General features: G+C 38.8%; 1 protein-coding gene and 1 long non-coding RNA gene across 5 annotated transcripts in view; one reads left to right on the top strand and one right to left on the bottom strand.

Moving 5' to 3' along the window:
- Nucleotides 1-14,736, top strand: part of camkmt (calmodulin-lysine N-methyltransferase) — a 154,144-nt gene extending 139,408 nt beyond the window's left edge. For 3 of the 4 annotated variants that reach the window (XM_055018490.1, XM_055018489.1, XM_055018488.1), the window contains one exon: nt 6,129-6,626. In XM_055018490.1, coding sequence (XP_054874465.1) covers nt 6,129-6,341 — 213 coding nt within the window. In that variant the 3' untranslated portion in view covers nt 6,342-6,626. Of the gene's footprint in view, nt 1-6,128; nt 6,627-11,590 lie in introns of those variants that run through there. The other variant, XM_055018491.1, reaches the window with a different exon arrangement.
- Nucleotides 35-7,493, bottom strand: LOC129350816 (uncharacterized). The gene is made up of 3 exons (XR_008604334.1): nt 7,269-7,493; nt 6,038-6,335; nt 35-1,511 (listed from the first exon to the last, which is right to left on the bottom strand). It is a non-coding gene; the product is annotated as an uncharacterized LOC129350816 (long non-coding RNA).
- Nucleotides 14,737-20,161: the final 5,425 nt, after the last annotated feature.

Here is a 20,161-nt window from a genome sequence, read left to right as displayed (position 1 = left end):
CTGTCTGAAAAGAGGTGGCATCATTTTAAACAGTGAAATCAAACTAATAAAATGTAATGACCAACCAGTGAGCAATACTGGATTCTGCAAGAACATAAACAACTTTTTTAAAAATCTAAATCTTATCTTAACACAGTTAATGTATTAACTTATTTTTGTGTGTATGCATGTATTTATTGATTTATTTAGTATTGTTAACATATCAGAGTTCTGAGTGAGTTTTTCTTAAGATAGGCAAAGGCCATTTATTGATTACATATAGGCTATTAAATGTTTATTAAAAACTAAAAAGCATTTTAAAAAAACAACTTAGGCATTTATTGAGTCACTAAAATACTGTAGAGTACAGACCACATCAGCATGATTATAAGCATCCTCTGGTAAATTAACAACCAGATACTGATGTCTCTCACCATATGGACTTCAGGAGATGACTGGGGGATGATAAACTGTGACCTACTGGTTGGGTTCTCTCTGTTCTCATGTTTCTTACATGTTTGTTCCCTGACAGCCGGGTCCTAATGTTTTTTGAGCAACACACCATACTATGACGTTTTTACAATGATGGTTCTACTATGGAACCAGTTTAACATGTTCAGGTGTTCTTTGTGTGAAAACTCAGAGATTTCAGGTATCAGAAGGTGGTTTTCAACTTTCTTTGTTAACTTTCTGCTTCAACTTTAAACTAAATTTCCTTCACTAAGCCAGCCCTCTGGACTTCCAGGAAGCTGTGTTCCTATTGGCTGTCCAGGTGGCTGCTTGGTGTTATCAGGAACACCTGAGCAGCTCAGTGTCTTCCTGCTTTATTTAGCTGCATACAAACATTTCCTCTGCTTCTCCACCACTGAACTGGGTTTGGCTCCATTGCTTTAGCTTGTTCTTTAGGCGTTGGCTTGCAGCTTCCAGCAGTAAAATCATCTTTAATGTGTTTCTTGGTGTGTTTTAGGGCTTTGTACTGGATAGTTGTCTTGGTAAATGAGGTTCTTTAGCCACAGTTAGCACATGGTGGTAATGTGTGCAGTGATTAGTGGATTTGGTGCAGCTGAGTTGTGTCTTTATCTTGGCTGTAGTGAGTCTTCAGAGGTTTTTGGTCAGACACATTCTGTATTCTTGTTTGAGAACCAGCGTTGGTTGTCCAGAAGGTAAGAGTTCCTGTCCTGATTCTCTGTTCTCAGAGGTTCTCTGGTAGGCTGCAGGAGACTTTAGCGTTTGGGTTGTGCTAGTTTGGTTTTTGTTCGGTTTCATTTGGACGACTATCTTGAGGCCCCTCCATGTGGTTTAGTGAGGTTTTCTGGAACAGTTCTACAAAGCAACCTGCAGCAGAAGAGACTTTGAGAGTTTTTAGGAAGTTCTGGAGAGCAGACTTTAGAGCAGCAGAAACATTTGTCATCAGCTTGAGCAGGAGAAGGTGAGCTTCAGAGTAGAAATGAGACGGAAACTTTCTTGACCCGTGTGGTGAGGTCCTGTACCAAGAGTTTGAGCAGGTTGTGAAGAGTCTGTAGTTCTTTGGTCTGAAAGCACAAGAAGAGTCGACTCATTAAAGCAGAAAACAGGAGATATTGTTGGTTCTTCTGTCGCTCTGCAGTTTCCTTAGACTGAATATCAAGTTTATATTTTAAATGATTTCCCATGTGAGCCCAAGAAGACTTCAATAAACTCCCTCCATCCCCTGGACACAACAGATTTTATTACCATGTTAAATCTTTTTTTTTTTTTAAATATGTTTGAGTTTTAATCATAGTTTTTGCGTATTTTTTTCTCTTTGCTTGTTTAGTTTTGTCATCTGTGAAAGGTGCTAAACAAATAAAGTTGAATTGATAAAGTGAATAATTGACTAACTCATGATTGTGACAACAGAAGTATTTTCATTGTGATTTAAGGGTTTATTTCATTTTTAAGGTTGGGATTAAAATCTTGACAGAAAAAGAAGATTAAAGAAATAAATTGCATTTAAAAAAGCAATTAAATCAAAGGAAAAAACATTTAATACATTAAAACTTTTAACAAGAAAATTAAACATTAAATCCAATTAAATTATATTAGACAAAATATTTAATTAGATAATTAAATGGAAGATACAAAACATCCAATTATGAAATTAAATAAATGTTTTTAAACAAAAATATTAAACATTAAAGATTAAATATTTTAGATCATTAAACATTTAAAAAATACAATTAAACAAGAAGAATATTGAACTTTTTTTTAAAAAATACAAAACATTTAATTAGATTATTAAACCTTTAAAAAGACAAAATATTTAATTAAAAAATTTAATGTTTAATTCGAAAATTAAATCTTAAAGACAATAAAACTTTAAATAGGAATTAAACAGAAAATACAATGAAGCATTTAAAAAGAAAATGAAACATTAAAAGGTGGTAAAACATTTAAAAAGAAAATCCTTAAATATTTAGTCAAAAAATTAAACATTGGGAAAGAAAAAGTAATTTCTCAAACAAGCCAATAAAACATTTGAAAAAACAACAATTAAACATTAAAAAGACAAAACATTTCAAAATCAAATCAGACATTAGAAAAGAATAAAAGGTGAGAAAAGAGCAAAACTATACATTTAAGAAGAATCAAACTAAAGACAAAACATTTGAAAAGACACCAGTTAAACTTTAGAAGATCAAATTCAACAGAAGAGACAATAAAAGGATGAAAAAGAGCAAAAACAGATGAAGATCTTAAAGCGTTTTCTAGTCTGAAATGAAAACATCAAGTTGTTTCTTCAAACATTTCCTCTTTCTATGTTCTTGGTTTGATTGTGGATAGATTTACTAAGAACTCATTTCAGAAAACTGCTTTCCAGATAAAGTCTACTAGTAGTTGAAGGCATTTATCAAACTAATGTTACCTTCTGATCTCCACAAACTTTACTGTTTAGTGAAGAGAATCAAAGTTTGTTAAGGATTTCTGAAAAACCCACAGGTGAAGGTCTGAGAAGAACTCAGATGGATGGTCTAAATGTGAAATCAAGACTCATGGTCACAAGTTTTAAGGTTTCTGTTAACCAGAAAGTTCAAACTAACAGAGAAGTAGTGAGAAACTTTTAAAACTTCAGTCCTCAGAGTGTCTGAAGGTTCAAACTAACAGAGAAGTACTGAGAAACGTTTAAGATTTCAGTCCTTGGACTGTCTGAAGGTTCAAACTAACAGAGAACTACTCAGGAACTTAGAAAATTTCAGCCCTCAGACTGTCTGAAGGTTCAATCTAACAGAGAACTACTGTGGGACTTAGAAAATTTCAGTCCTCAGACTGTCTGAAGGTTCAAACTAACAGAGAACTACTGTGGGACTTTGAAAATTTCAGCCCTCAGACTGTGTGAAAGCTCAGGTCCTGAGGACTCGGGAGGTGTGGAGGCTTGGAAAGTCTTGGAACTGATGGTTCAACCCTCCAGCACAAAGGCTGAAGTCCAACCTCCTGAGAAAAACGGTCGAGTCGAGACTCGAGTTAAAAAAAAAACTCGAAAACGACAAAAAATAGATGATAAATGCGCAAAAAAAAGAAGAATTAGTATCTGAGCGAGTAGCTCAGGAGGATAAGAAGAGGACTACCAAGTGGAAGGTCGCAGGTTCAAGACCCGCCAGCGGCAGTTTTCTTTCTTTGTCTTTGTCAGGATTTTGATAAAACTTAAGAAGGGTCTGGTCTTGAACCAGCGACCTGCAGCTCCATAGGCAAATCCTTAACTCACTGAGCTACAGATCAGATACAAAGAAATAAATTCGTCGTCCCTTTGGCATCGTAGTTCCTGAAGTGACCACATGGGTGGAGCCAAGGCGGAGTCTGGGTGGAGTCAGGGCGGAGAGTAGGTGGGGAGGTGGGTGGCGGCCTCCCCCCTCTACTCCCCCACCTCTCCCCACCGCCCACCACACCTTCCCCCACCCGACGAGTTCTTCGAGTCTCCACGAGTTCTTCGAGTCTCGACAGGTTTTCCCGAGTTTCTGGAGTTTCCACCAGGTCGGTGGCAGAACAAGTTGTCATGAAGAGGTGTTGAAGTCGGCCAGGATGGACTGACTTTTTACAGCGACTAGAAGGAAGACCACTAGAAGAGCAGGTCTTTAACCACCATCCATAAAATCCATGGAGTCGCTCCAGAGAAATGAAGGGAGGTCAACTTTATCAACCTCCATCCAGATGTTCAACTTGATATCTTTACTTGGACATTTTTAGCACCACAAACCTTTAGTATCACACTTTATCATTTATTAGGACTTTAATGGAATCCACCAGCAGATTTAGTTTTTGTTGACAAACTTTATTCTTGTCGTCGTGGGACTGCAGTATTTAAAACTGTTCCTTCAATTTGACCTCATGTTTATTAGTTTTAGTGGAGAAAGTTATTTTAATTGTCGATTAGTCTCTTAAAAAACAAATAATAAATTGGGTTAGTAAAGAGCTTTAAATTTGTTACTTTGTCATATTTTAAGTATGACAAAAAAATATAAAAATAAAGCATCTTGAGACAATTTGACCTTTAACTGGCGTTATATAAATAAAATAGAATTTAAATTGTATGTATCTTGTAATGGAGTAATTCAGTCATATATGTTGGAAAACACATTTTCTTTGTCCATTAATCTGTTGATTGTTTTCTCCACTAATTCTTGTTTTGGTTTATAAAATGTCAAACCCAAATATATTCAGTTTACTATCGTAAAAACCAAAAAGATTTACATTCATGATGCAGGAATCAGGCAGTTATTCACTTTTTATCTTAGTTTAGTCAGAAAGATAGTTGATAATGTGTGAATTGTTGCAGCTTGTGAGCCGTAAAAGGTTTTATTCTTTGGGGCCAAGTGTCAAAAAACATTTGGAAACCAACATCAACAAAACACTCAACAAAGATGTGAACATCATTGAAGGGAAATCCAACTTTTGCATTACAATGTCTAATTAAAGGACATTAATTTCCAATGTAAATGTGTGATATTCATCCTCTGGAGCTTTCTCTTCACATCGTCTTCCACCTGAACTGGTTTGGTCGGGAGCATGTGCAACAAACATTTGAAAAACTGCACTTTAACATCAATGAATGACACTGAAGTTTAATCTCTACATAAATGAGACTGAGTCTGGATGTGCTGCTCTGTCATTAACTCCTAAGTTTAGGGAAAGTTCAAACAAAAGAGGACAGTTCAGATCAGACTTGAGAATGAGCTTATTTTGAACAAACATCTCAGACTTTCTGAGCTTCAGCACCTCTAGCAAGATATTTTAACAACAAGCAACTCAAGAGATCCAGAAGTTGGAGAGAGTTAGCTTTAGCTGAGCCAAAGAACATGTGGGACGCTAACCTAGCAAACATTTCAGACTTTTCTCTGTGAATTCTGAGAAATAATTTCCTATTTAATGACAGAGCTACACATCTTAACTCAGTCTCATTAAAACAGACTCTAATTCAGTGTCATCCATCCATATTAAAGTGCAGTTACCCAAAATGTTTGTTGCATGAGCTCCAACAAAACCTGTCCAGGTAGAAGGCCACTTTGACAAACAGGAAGTGGAAGATTCCAAGCAGATTTATAGAAGGGGGAACCGGACTGTACTAAGTGTGGTGGAGTATAGAGGGGTGTTTTGTGGGTTTTTAAGGCTGATAATGATTATTAGTGAGACATTTGGAGTAGATATTCATTTGCAGTAAATGAAAGTATATAAAATCTTGAGTTAAACTTAGAAGTACACAAACTCTAAGAGAAAACTTTGTTGATACATTTTTGTTTTGTTTACAGAGGTTAAGTTAAAGGAGTTTTATTCGTTACGTATAACCAATCAAATCACTCCAGAAGACAGAGGGACCACAGGTAGATAAAGGTTCAGAGCCAAAGTAGCACCATTTTTAAATGTATTTATTGCCGTAAATCAGTAAAAAATAAAATACTGATAATCAGTAAATCAATCAGCCCACAATTACTACAATTCTACAATGTATGTCTCTTTCCTTTGACTAGTTATTTGTACAATATACGATGTATATGATGGCGTTTTTTCATCACAAAGGCTCTACTATGATGTTTTCTAAGAGACATACCATGCTACTCTGGTTGTTCTGGCTCTGGGCTGCTGCACTCCTCCTCTGTTGTTTTCTGGATTGTACTCAGCTGCATGCCTTCGTCCACCAGGCCTCCGTTGACTCGTCCCGCCTGCCGTCTCTGGAGCTGAAGCTGGATTGGAACAGACCAAAGTACAGTCCAATCACGATGCTAGCTGCCTCTCAAAAGGCTCCTTCATCTGGTGGTACTTCTTCCGAGGGGAAGCTGAGCTGGCCTGGCAGAACTTTGGAGATGTGTTCCAGTGGTTGGTGGATGTGTGGGGAGATAGAGAGGGACCTTTGAATTGTTCAGAAAGGAAAACAGGGAACCCATTGGTAGCTTTAGTTTAGGATGCTACTGCGGTGTGTTTTTGGGTTTTAAGAGGTGAACAGGAAGAGTTTTTTTTCGTATTGATTATCTTTTACTTTGTTCCTGGTTGGAATGCCCATCAATGTCAACATGAAGTTCACTTTTAGTTCTGTTTATTTATTTTTATTTTACTAACACCCATTTGTTTTTAACCCCCTCACATGTTGTGTTGTTGTAAACTTACTCTTTCAAATAAATTCTCGTCTAACCCTCTGGAAACCAGCGTTTGGACTGTTTTTGTGTTGCTCCTCACCTACTGACAGCTGTGGACTAAAGGCTATACTGTGACGTTTTTAGAGCAACATGCTAAACTATGATGTTTGTTGGGTGACACGCTATACTATAGGCTTTTTTAATTGACATATTACTGTGACTTTTTTTTGTTTTAGTTTTTTTTAGCAACATATAAGAATTCGAACAGTTTTAAAAGTTACTATACTTTTACTTGTGCAATGAAATTATTATTCTATGGCATTTTTTAGACGACATATTATACTCTGATGTTTTCTTGAATTACATACTATTTTGACAATATACTGCACTATGACATTTTTTGAACCACATATCATACATGACAATTTTAGGCAACATCCTATCATTTTGCGCTTTTTGAACCACATAATAATCTATGTTTTGTTTTGTTTTTTTCTTGCCAACATGCTGTACTATGAACTACAGGCCATACTATGTTATTCTTGAGTAAAGCATACTATACTTTGACATTTTCTGAACTACATCCTATACTATGGCGTTATACACACAGTGCTTTGGTTACATGTTGATTTATAATCTAGATTTTTTTCTGTTTTGTTTTTTGACTGGATTACCACAGACCTGACCATGAACACTGTCGACACCCACCTCAGGGAGACGCTGCCTAAGATCTCAAGGCTGCTTGGTCGTGGTCTTTCTGGCACGTACTCTTCCAAGATGAGCCGGGAAGTTTAACACTGATGGAATGACACCAGGTCTAAGCAGACAAACTTCCAATTCCTCCTCAACCCATAGTCTCTGGGAAACCTACATGGAGTAAGAAAAGTAGACAGAGAAGTAATTAAGTCTGTACACAACATATTAAAAAGAAATCATGCTAATAAATTAAATACAAAGAACTGAATTCACCAATATACTGGAGACCAAAGCTATTTAATTTGATAAGTATAACCTTGTTTAGTAACATTTCAATTATTTGAGAGCAGTCCTAAAGAACTGCCTGTAATCCCAATCATCACCAATGAAAAGTCATTCCAAGTTTCCTTGTCTCAATCGTACGACGTAGTGTGTAATTGTATGCAGCACAGTGAGCCGGCATACTTGTTTCCATTTTCACGTCGTCTACATCAACGGAATGCACTGAAACTTTGCCCCCACTAGCTTAGCTTCGCAGTAGCACGCAGCTCAAAGGGGCGTGTCCTATCTACTCATTCATATCTATGAGAACAACGGTGGCTGCACATAAGGACGCCTGACGTTGATTAGCTGCGTAAATACCATTATATACAGTCTATGGTAAATACGTATGTGAATCGCATCATTGGCTGCAGCAGCCAGTCACCGGTCACTCACTGACTCACATTGAAAAATAGCACAGAATGAATTGTTACGTGTTTATTTTATTTACAATTTAGGTTGGATTTTTTTTTGTGTGTGCAGCGCAGATTTTCTGTGCGCGGAGACCGTGTCAGCAGTGCGCAATTGTGCACGCACGTAGCTTAGAGGGAACAGTGGTGAGGAGGATTCTCTCCGCTCTTATGGTTATTCCACTGTATTTGAAGTTCACCTTTAGTTTTAAATGTCCTCTACAGATAAACTTGACCTGACTTCTTCTGGAGACTCTGTATCAGCACCCTGCTGTGTAAATGTAGGGATCTTACTAGAATGAATAAGGAACTGTGTGTTTTTCATACAGTCTAATATCAGCTGAATAAGCCTGCAGGGATTGTAGTTTCACTGAGACCTACCTCAGAGTTTTTCTTTTTACTTTCTTTAAAGTGTTCGTGTTCTCCTTTTAATTAAAAACATCACCAGATTACGACACGAGCAGAAATGATAAATTGTGTCTTGTAGTTTTTGGACATTGCATGGAACACAGACATCTTGATGCAGGAAAAGTGGAATAAAGTGCAACGCACACTATCACGCTTTCCACAAGTGCCACAAAATCGCCTAATTTGTTGGAAAAACAGTTCGTAATCAGCATTTGAGTTTGCAGCGTGAGTAGGTTCGGGTCATTTGCATAACACTTACATGCCGCTGACGGAGGAGAATTCAGGGTCAGTCTCGGTTTTTGTTTGTTGTGAAGAGTCCTTTTCACACAGTTCTCTACCATCCTGTTCTCTCCCTCACACACACAGTCACACACTCTCACATGAGCAGACCCACTAAACTCACTTGCATAAGTCTCTGATCATTTGGCCAGACGCTAAGCGAGCTGATTAGCCGGTGCATGCCCAAACTGCCAAGTCTGCTTAAAAGGGCACGGAGTGGGCACCACATGGGCCCGACAAAGCTGTGTGTGTGTGTTTGACAGTGAGAGTGTTTGTGTGTGCAGGAGTATTTACATTAGAGCAGTCTGTCAGTTAGCAGATTCACAGGAAATTAATTGGCAATTATTCTGACGACATTTGAATTCTTTCATGCCAGAGTTCCTGGTTCTCATGTCAGAATTTGCCACTTTTCCAGGCATTAAACTACATTAAACTGAATATCTTTAGATTCTGAGCAGTTGGTTGTACAAAAGGTTGGAGAACCCAGGCGCAGGCACAGATATGATAGACAGATAGCAGCGGAAACAGGTCTTTATTTTAACAAAACTAACTAAACCAGAAACTCAGAAAGGGGAAAACAAACCAGGAGATAAACTAAACCAAATCTAAGACTAGAATTAACTACAAACTAGACTTACAAAAAACCCCACAGCTCAGGGAATCCAGAAGTTAGTGGGGGACAAAACTGGCAGACAAGGCTGGGGAATATCCATGAACCGGTTGGAGCAAAACAGAGTCCAAGTGGAGAAAAAAACCAAGATGGGGAGAAGCAGGAGAGTCCAAGGGGCTGAAGCAGATGAGGAGTTCACAGGGCTTGGTGTGGAGAACTAAATCCAAGGAGGGAAACAGTCTGTGACAGAACATGAGTCGATGATCCAGCAGGGAGTGAATGAAAGGACAGAGCTTAAATAGGTGGAGGTGAGGTGGAGAACAGGTGAACGGAGTGAACTGATTACTGCAGCTGAAACTCATTGCAGTAATCAGCAGGTAGCAGAATGCAGGCAGGAGAAACAGGGAGAGCAGGAGGGTGAGAGACAGGAAGAGAGAAAGACAAGAGGAAGAGGTGACAGACAGACAGAGGGAGTCAAAGAGAGACAGGCCAAAACAGAAACATCAGGACCCAAGGGAGAAAGGAGGAAAAAGAGGAAGAAAGGGAAAGAAGGGCAGGAGCAGGATCATAACATCAAGTTAAAGATCCACTTACAGAAGTGATATAATACAAAAAAGGCTACATTTTTCATGGATGTTTTTGTCCTCATTTTATTAGTGGACAGCAGGGCAGTGTCAGGAATTAACCCCCTGAACCCTAATATAAACCACAGGGTTTAAATCACATGTTATCTTTTAAAAATTGCCAGAATTACACCATTCCCCATAGCCAGAAACCATAAAAACAGAAAGAATCATTGTATTTTCTACTTTCTGATGGTCATTGAATTAATCATGGGGGATGGATACTGTGCCTTCTTAGATGTTGTTTTTATCGGTTTTATCGTTGTTGTTGTTATTTTGTCTTTTCAGCCATTGTTATCAGTTATCATTTTATTGTAATTTATCTGTTGCTTGTCCTGTAAAGCACTTTGACTTGAAAGTGCTATATAAATAAGTTGTTATTATTATTATTATTATTATTATTATTATTATTATTATTATTATTATTATTATTATTACTATTATTATTATTATTATTCATGTGCTTTTAAGCTTTTAAGCTTAAAAATGTCTTGTTTCATCAAAATCAAATTCTTACTTAATTTTAAAAAAAAATTAAATTACATTTTAATTTTAAAAAATAAATTATTCAACAATTCACAAAAAATAAACCATTTGCAACAGATTCTGTAAAAAAAAAAGGCAAACAAAAAAATATGTTCTCCTCAGTGCAAATATTTCAACATAAATAGCAAATGATACTACTGTTTTTTTCGGGAAAATGTTGGACATGTTGATTCCATTTTTTTGAGAATATAAAATCAAATAAAATCTACTTATTTTTATCATTATTCTTATTATTTATGGTATTTTGACTTTTTTGTACTGCACCAAAGACATTTTTGAGTTCTGTTTACTTTGATTCATGGTTGTGCTGTTTCCGTAATGGTGCAAACGTAAGTCTGTGGGGTTAAGGTGGAAAATGAGCCCACAGTGAACAAAAATGTGACAAAAAAAACACCCACAAACTGATTGGGGTTCAGAGGTTAAAGGGATACTGGAGGAGGGGTGACATGCAACAAAGGAATGAAACAATATTCTGATTATATGCTGAGTTTCATAAATCTGTTGGATGCCTTGATCTACTGGAAATATTGATGAGATTAACCCTTCTGTCGTCCTGCGGGTCAAATTGACCCGTTTTAAAGTTTGAAAATGTGGAGAAAAAAAAAATATTTTCACAGTGAAACTTCTGATGTCCACATTTTCAACATTTTTGGGAAATTTTTGAACATTTTGTGGTGGAAAAAAATGTTTTAAAAAAAGTCCAGAAAAAAAAAATTAAAAATCCAGCAAATTTGGCTGGATTTTGGTAGATTTTTTTGTGAATGTTCTTAAAGAAAACATTAGCAGTTTTACTGATATATATGGAATCACTTTAGATACTTTTAGGATTTTTTTTTGGAAGATTTTTCTCATTTTTTGAAAATATTTACATGAATTTTCTTGCAAAATTTGGGGGATTTTTTTTTTTTACCTTTAAGGGAAACTTTTAAGGAATTATTGGAATTTTCTTCCTGAAGGTTTTGCAAATTTTCAGAAATTTGGGGAATTTTTTTGCTGAATTTTGGGATTTTTTCAGACAAGGAAACAATACATTGTGGTGCTCGTAAATGAGGACAACAGGAGGGTTAAAGAATATATTAAAACTGAGAATTTCTATGAATGTTTCATATACCACTTTTTGTATTTTGTGCTTTTCAGATGCTAAGCGAGGGAAAAGAAGCATACGATGAGAACATCCACTATCCTCTCCTCCTCACCTTGACCAAAGGACCTCAACCTGTCAGCCACACTCAGTAAACCAAAACCCGTGAGCCCTCAGCTGAACACAGTTCCACTCCACACTTTATTGCACATTTATATTCTGACCTGGTATGTTTTAACCATCTACCATATGCCAAAAAACCCCTACTGTTAGTGTAGAAAATTGTCTCTCGGCCAGTTAACCCTTTAACCAGTTGGCCAGTTATTGTTGTAGTTATTATTATTATTGTAGTAGTTTTGTAGACCAAAACACGTGAGCTCTAGTCGGCCAGCCGCTCATCCGTTTGGTTGATTATCCATTCAGGAAAGTGAGCTGACCGGCCAGGTAATCAGCCAGTACTCTGTCACACATTCAGTGACCTAATTAACCAGTTAATCAGTCATCATTCCAGCCAACAAGCCAGTTAGCTGTTTAGGTAGTTAACTAGCTGCTCAGTCAGTCTGTTAATGGACATTTCGTCAGTCTGGCCTACTACAGGTGTCACTTATTCAGTCAGTTGACCCCCTTTAACCAGTCAGTATTAACCTCTGCCACTGTGTTTCTGGCCTCAGCATGGAGGCCAGCTTTAATTCATTAACTGTCGCAGACTGTGGAGCAGCTCGCAGTTTCCTCTGTTTCCCACTTTAATTTCTTTTAATACAACTCATTCATCCCAGTCAGAGGTCACTATTAAGAGCTTCTTTTGTGCATTACTTACAACAGTGCATTAGCATATCACGGCACATTCAGACTGAGGAGCAATTGTTGCTGCCCAGGAGCTACAGATTGTATAGTACGCAGTGATATTACCGTGGGTTCAAGTAGTCCCCACTACGTCACATTGTAATTTCATTTTGTACAAATCTGTTGTTGTCATAGTCTGTGTTTGAACTGCACAACAGATACTTGATCTGATTCTTCAGCTCCATCAGCTCAAACTCCGGCTTCACTCGTGGTTTGTTGAAAAGTTTAAAATGCAGCTGACGATAACTTAAACGTCAACCGTCTCACTGTCAACAGCCAGATCCTGTGGCAGCTACTAAACGCTGCTAAAAGCTCCTAAAAGTCTGAACCTTCAGGAAGTTTATGTGTCTAAACAGAGAGACGATACATGCACAAGTTGTAGAGACTCATACATTTACTGACAAGTGACCCCAATACTGTGGAATCGATAAAAAACTGAATATATATTGTAATGTCTTTTTTGTTTTTTTAAGTAGGTGTTGTAATTTTCTTTTACCCCCAACCTGGATTGGGTGCAGACATTTTTTTTTTGCAACTCTAGCTGGTGTGCTTTGCTCAAAGTTCATCTCTGCTGGGTCTGTTTTCACTGAAGCTGCTTGCATCGTTGAATGCGATGTTCATTTCTGCCTCTACCAGTATATTACCATTTGACTTGAAATTTTCATGTTAAAAAGTGCATTCATTTGTTGAATAACTTAGCCTTCACATACACACAGCAAAACCATATTTTCCTCTCCGAGTCTGAAGCAGGAGATCGATTGTTACAGCTTACTATTCACAAAACACAGAGACAAAGAGCGGCAAGTCAGTGTTCATTAAAAAAAAGTCTCGAAACAGTATCTTAAAACCGCCTGCTTAAACAACAAGCCACATTCGGTGACCATTCCGAGTTACAATATGATTTAAAATTGATAAACTTCCTGCATCCGTAGTTCTTGAAAGTCCCTCAATCTCCTAATAACCCCCCGAAAAATGCTAAAGCATTTCAGACGAACTGCTTCTGCATTTTCTTCTTGCAGTTTTTCTATCAAAACTACATTATTTTCTATCAACTAGCCGTTCTACTCAGGTCTTTTCTCATGCATTCATCTGTTCCTGTTTTGTTTTTGTTTTTTTTGTGGTGTTATAAAATCAGCAAGTGTCAGTGAGCCACTCAAGCCTATAGTTGTACCTTCCACTCGTAAAGGTGTTTCCATGTTTCACTGTGATTCATTGCTGTACACAACAGCCAAGAAGCTATGCAGAATCTCTCAGTGGCTGCTGTTTACATTCCTCATGCTAAAACAGAATCCAGAAATAACAGTTTAGCTGCTCAGAAAACGTGAAACAAACCAGTGTGAGGTGTTTCAGTGCTTTGAGGAGTTAAATTGCATTGTGAAAATGTTCCCATTGCAAAGGTTTAGTACTTACTGTATACATTTGATATACGCAGACTAATATATAGAAACCCTCCCAACTGTGACTGTGTACAGTGACCTCATCACTGTCTAGTGTGACATCGCCAACATTAATGTCATTTTATAACACTTCAGCATCAGGCATCACTGTTTTTTATGCCCCGTTGCTGCTTCTCGCAACATCACTGCCTCCATCGGTGGCAACATCTTGGCCTGGTGAACCTTCAATCTGCTGCGATGTCACACTTTCACACGGTGATGCCGTCACCCGTCTCATTGTGATACCAGTGCTTTCTGTACCACTTCTCACTGTGATAACAGACAGTCCAGAAACCCACGAGAGTCGGCGTTACTCACGTGGTCTTTATCTGGATTTGCTGACTAATATCATTAATGGTGAGAAATCTAATGGCTGGCATCAAACACAGACGAGGATCTGTGCTGCAGCTTGGGGTGAACACAGGAGGGCTTTGTTATGATGGATTTGTGTCACTGTGTTGTGGGATGTCTCAGCTTGGTTATGATTTAGATTATTTAAGAAAATTCTTAAAAGTGTTCTAGGCCACGTCCACACTAAATCCGATCAGTTTCATTTAGTCGTAATGAATAGAAGTACAACAAATTGCTTTAATTTGGACAAAACTGAAGCTGCTTCTGTAGCATTTTCCGGTGAAGGAGTACCAAGTATTATAACTGCAGGCCCAGGTGTTCTTTTCAAAGCGAGGTTTCATTTTCTTAAAAAAATATAGGTTTTGATGGTGTGGCACAAGAAACACAATTAAATATTTCAGACTCTTCCACTTTAGTGTGGACATGGCCTCGTATAGTGAGTTTCTTCATTCAGTGTTTCAAATTCCCGCTGCTTCACTGTAATGAAAGTGGGTTGAATGTTGTTGATCTTCAGTTTGTAGGTGGGTGATATTTTCTGTGAATGAATAAAAATAAATTATTCAAGAAATTTAGGCTTGTGTTCTCTTAAAATTGTCAATTTGAAGATGTGCTACGTGATTACTTCATCAATAAAACCTTGTCCGAAACGACTTTATATATTCTTACAGGATAAATATTTAATTATTTTAAAATTTAAGAAAAACAAAATCAGAAGGGCTTTCGTTATTTTCTAGTACTGTGCACGTCTGTAGGTTTTTCTCACTTAACGCTTATCACGGGGAGCTGGTTGACAAAGGTGCTTGTGAAAAATGTGTGTTCCATTATATAGAATCCAGTGTTAAATGCTCACAGAGGTAATAAAGTTTTCTTCAGGCCCAGATCATCTGTGGCCTGTGTTTCGAACACAATGGCCTCCTGCAGGCTAAGCTGGTTCCAGACAAGGTAGCACACACATATATGCGCTCACACACACACACACACACACACACACACACACACACACACACACACACACACACACACACACACACACACACACACACACACACACACACACACACACACACACACACACACACACACACATCAAGCCCAGTCAACAGTCTACCCTTCCAGTGTAAGAAAAGAGAGAGGGATAAAGGAGGGAGGGAAGGCAGAACACAGCAGCTAATCCTGCAGCTCACTCTTCTGTTTATCTGTCAGAAGAAGGGAGGGAGAGTTAGTAGAAAGAGGGGGGACCAGGGAGGCCTCCTGATCTGTCTTTTGATATTTTAAAGAGGTCTGTTCTCTCCTCCCCAACATTCTGCTGAAGAGGCAGAGAGAAGAGACAGAAAAGGCTACAGACAAACAGAGAGAGAGAAAGACAAAGGCTGGGAAAAAGACAAGAAGGCAAAGCAGGAGGAGGAGGAGGAGGAGAGCAGAAATGGGACAAGACATGACGAATAACTGGAAGTGAGACAGCTGGAAATAAGGTGGAAGTAGATCGAAACAGCGGGGAAAAAGCTTCAGCCGTGAAAGAAAAGAGAAGCTGACTGAGAGAGCGAGATTGACTGGCCGAGTGAGTGATCGAACAGAGGAAAAGAGAGAGACAGAGTGCTCCCAGCTCGACACAAGGGCCCCATTAACTTGACCACTTGCCCTTTGCACACAAAGGCAGGGCCGGCCCACTGCCCCTCCCACCCAATTATCCACGATTAGGCTCAGTGCACTGTGTCAAGATGGAGAGGGAAGGAAAAGAGGAGAGGGGAGAAAGGCGAGCACAGGGAGGAGGAAGAAGAGGACGGAGGGAGAGAGAGAGAGAGAGAGATAGAGCGACGACTGGAAGGAAGTGAGGAGTGCATGATGAAGTGCAGCAAAATTGTTGTTCGAATACATTCAGCGTCAGCATTTTGATTGAGCACCCTCCATGCAAATCAGTCTTGTGTGAGTCTTTCCAGCAGTGGAGGGAGCTCAGCACACAGCTCCCCTGGAAACTTCCACTGCTACCACCTGCAATGTTTTACATTTGCTTGTGTTTTTCTGTTTACAGCGGACTGTTGTTCTATTAACTTGGGTTTCTTTCATAAACAGATGTGTTGTCAAAGTGATAAAGACGTTTTCCTCAGCTGCATATGCTTTTTCCTGAACCTACAGTAAGACATTTATTTGGCACTTTAAGAAGGCAGAGTAATAGAACATATTAATATTATTAACTTAACTAGTCCTTTATTTATGTGTAAATTCCATCATCCCAATCAAATCTGCAAGGCTGTCGACTGCGTATGTGCTAGAGGGAAAAAATGGTACCTAAAATAAATATTTACTATGAATAGGGACCGTGCTCGTTTTTCATTCATCCTTAACAGAGTTGTAGTTGAAGTAGTCGCTACCAGACTTTAGATGTGTTTTGATTTGTACAAGCTTTCCATCACCAGAGCCGAAACACAGTAGAATGTTCTAATTTCTCCAGATATCCTGTGCTATGTCCATCCACTGTGTTTGATTCATAAATTGTCCCCTAAGTAATCATTTGAAGTTATGCTCCTGACTTTGTGACTAATAGAAGTCTGACATTCAGTCTCCTATTACCTCTGTTTTGGTCCCCACCAGCTCTCTGCTAGGCTCCACTGTGTTCACCAGTTTGGCAGGACTCGTTCTCACTTTTAATTCTCTTTGAATGGGGTGACATAATGTGTTCCTGAACTGAAACGTGGCTCTATTGCCTCACTTTGCTTTCGTTGATTGTGGTGGAAAGTTGAGAAGAATTAAACATCAAGCAGCAGGTTTATGCATTTGTGCTATAACATGTGCCCATGATGTGTCTTTCAGTGAGTAAACAACACCATGTAAACAAGGTAAAAGACTTGATTTTCACCAGAAAAAACTACAGATATGGCAACTTTAAGGTTAAGCATATTAAGATGTTGTCCAAAGCAAAGCAAGTGATATCTATGTATAAAATGTACAGGCAGCAAAAAAAACCTGACATGTTCTCGTAACTTACCATCTGAAAAGCAGACTCTGGCAGCCTCTACCCCCAGAACACATGATATCCTCTGTTTGCATTTTATCGCCGCCTCATGATACAGTGCACCTGCCCACACAAACAGCACAACATGTGTAGCCCAAATACAGCAACAAGACAAACAGCTCTGGCATACAGACCCACAACCACACAAATCCTCCCAGCCACACTGACTGTGGGCTCAGCTGCAGTCCAGAGACGTTGAGTCATGTCCTGCCTTGTTGCTGCTCTGCTGCCAGCTAACTAGAATCCCTCCGGGCCTCGAGCTGGTCGCATCACGGCACACATCCTGCGTATCAATACAAGTTTTACCTTCACTTCTATTAGCATGTTTTTGGTGCCGGAATTCCATAACAGCTCTCTAAAAAATAAGTCTTAAAATGTCTTAATTTTAGTTTTTGAAGTACAAGGTCAAAAAAAGGTATTTAATCTGGGCCAAATGGATTGATTTATTTTATTTAATTTTTTTTCGTTCAGCGTCTGTATTTTATTTAATTTACCTTCATTTTTACAGCACTGACAAATTCCATTCCATTGTTTCTTTTTTTGTTAAGTAGTGCAGACTACACTTTATATGGCTGCCTTGTGTTGCCATGACCCGCAGTTTAACCCAGAAGAAGGTTTTTGATTTGGAAAATTTAGCAAAACCTGATCTATCCCCATCTCTTTTAAGCATGTAAACATTTTTTCTTCCTTTAATTGTATTCAAATTTGATTACAGATTAGCACATGTAGATTCTATACACACAGAGTCTCATCTCTGCACCGAGTTTCAGTGTTTAGATCCAGATGCAGAGGAACAGGTGTGCTCAAGTGGTCCGCTGCACCTCTGACCTGCACAAGCGAACATCAACTAAAACCATACATTTCAGTGCATATATCCTGTACTTGTGCACGTTCTTCCATCCCAGCATGTTTACACGCCCCCCTGCTCTCTCCTGTACCCCCACCCACCTCCCTTCACCACTCCGTCCATCACCCAAAAATCTCTCAGAACCTTTCAAGCCTTTTCCCTCTGTCTTCTCCTCCTCGAGGCAATTTAAGGAGGGCTTTTTAAATGATCCGCTCATTATCGGTAGTGGAGTCACTTTGGTTTTTCAGCTCCGTCTGCTTGCCTTCCTGCTTCCTATCCCCCCGCTCTCCTCTTTACCTCTGTCTGTTTTTTAAGGGGGCTTTTTTCTCTTCTGCTTGCCTCCCCTCCCTCCCCTCCTTCCTCCCACTCCTCCCTCCAGAATGGCTTTTTGGTCCGTTTGTTTGTGCTCATGAAGTGGAATGCAGCAAAGTCCCTGGGAGCATTTTTTCTTTCTTTCGCTTCTTTTTTTTTTTTTTTTTTAAATTTAGAAAGCCATCGAGTTTGAGTTGACGTGGCTGAGTGGGAGCTACCCCCACCTCCTACACGCACACACACTCACAAGCACACACATTCACAAGCGTGTACACACACCTGATGCTGGCCTTGATGACAATAATGTTTTTCATTACAGGGGAAGGGATTGAGAGATATGTGGAGGTGGAATTCTGTAGTATTAATATAGTCACCTGGAGCTGAGTGGAACAGGATACCCACGAGTGGGAAACGTGTGGAGTTTAATGTGTTTAATATTGTGTATCATGTGAAAAAAACACATTTTGTCGCTTGTGGACGTGACATAAACACAGAAGATCAATTGTGCGATCTGTTCTTTCAGAGGCTCATCCAGCTCTATAGGCGGCTTGTAGTCATCCTCATTTACCTGCCCAGCCTTTCCATCTTTAATAGCCATTAAAGCCCTCCATCTAGATATGCAGGAGGCTAAGTTCACTCATTAGCTGACTGACTGGAGGGAGCTGAGGTCAGGCTGGAGGCTGGCAGTATAGACGCATGCAATTTCACACAGTACAGCAATGCTTATACATGAGCTTATAGCAACGGGCTGCTAATTGAGGGGGCCGTGCTGTTGACGAAAGCACTCAACTTATCGCTGATTAGGTCAGGCTGGGTGGAAACGAGAGACACACACAGGGAGAAAGGAAGGAGAAAACAGGCTGCAGGACATATAGGACAACACAAGTGGTTTGTGTTGGTCGAGAGTCCTTCCTATAAATGTTGACAGTCTCTCGTGGCAGTGTTTACTCTACTTTTAATGGGAGAGGGCCGACATTAGCCACTGTAGGAGCCGAGCTGAATTAACACCTGCCTCTCTGCATACAAGCAGCTCCTTTCTCTGCACTATTGTCTGCCTGTGACTTTGTCAGTCAGTTATTCAGCGACACCATCAGTCAGTCTAGTTTGTGGTTGCGACACTAAATCTTTACATGAAATGACTAAGACAGCTACTTTGTGAATACAGACAAGGTTTTAGTGTGTTGTTGCCCTGCAGTGATGCATTTTTTTTTAAATATTCAACAACTATTTGTGATGTGTAATAAAACAAACATTTTCAAGACTCCATGCATAATTTCCCCCCTTGATTCATTGCAGATGTTTTCTGACATTAATCAGACTGGACTCATGATGCTCCAGTGCAGTCAGTTAACTAATTTCTCACTTCACTTCTTGAGTTAACAGTGTCATATCATTGTGCAAAAAGCATCTCTGTGCAATAACACACTATTTATTACACGGTATACTTATATTTTATTTTCTTAGAAAAAGCACATTTTACATTTATACTTATACTGTTTCTACTTATGTTTATACTGAAGGTCATATTTTTCACTTATGTTTATATATTTTGTACTGCTTATATTTCTAAGACTTTGAATGGGAGCAACTGTAAGCAAGAAAGTATTTCTGATTCTGATGAATCATTCTAATAGTGCTTCAAATTATACTTTGTGTCTGTAAAACTCTTGAAATTGCATCCAGTATTCCTCAATCATTGAAAATTCCTGAATCTTTTAACATGCATTCAATCCTGCTGGACAGAAGACATTTCTGAACTCCTTGTGAACTACATTCAGTGTATGAGCACTGGAGGTTTCAAGTTTTCACATCAAACTTCTGTAAGCTG

This window comes from Amphiprion ocellaris, chromosome 16, assembly GCF_022539595.1.
Source record: "Amphiprion ocellaris isolate individual 3 ecotype Okinawa chromosome 16, ASM2253959v1, whole genome shotgun sequence".
NCBI lineage: Eukaryota > Metazoa > Chordata > Actinopteri > Pomacentridae > Amphiprion > Amphiprion ocellaris.
The sequence above is the reverse complement of the archived record's forward strand: the minus strand, read 5'-3'. Positions and strand labels throughout refer to the sequence as shown.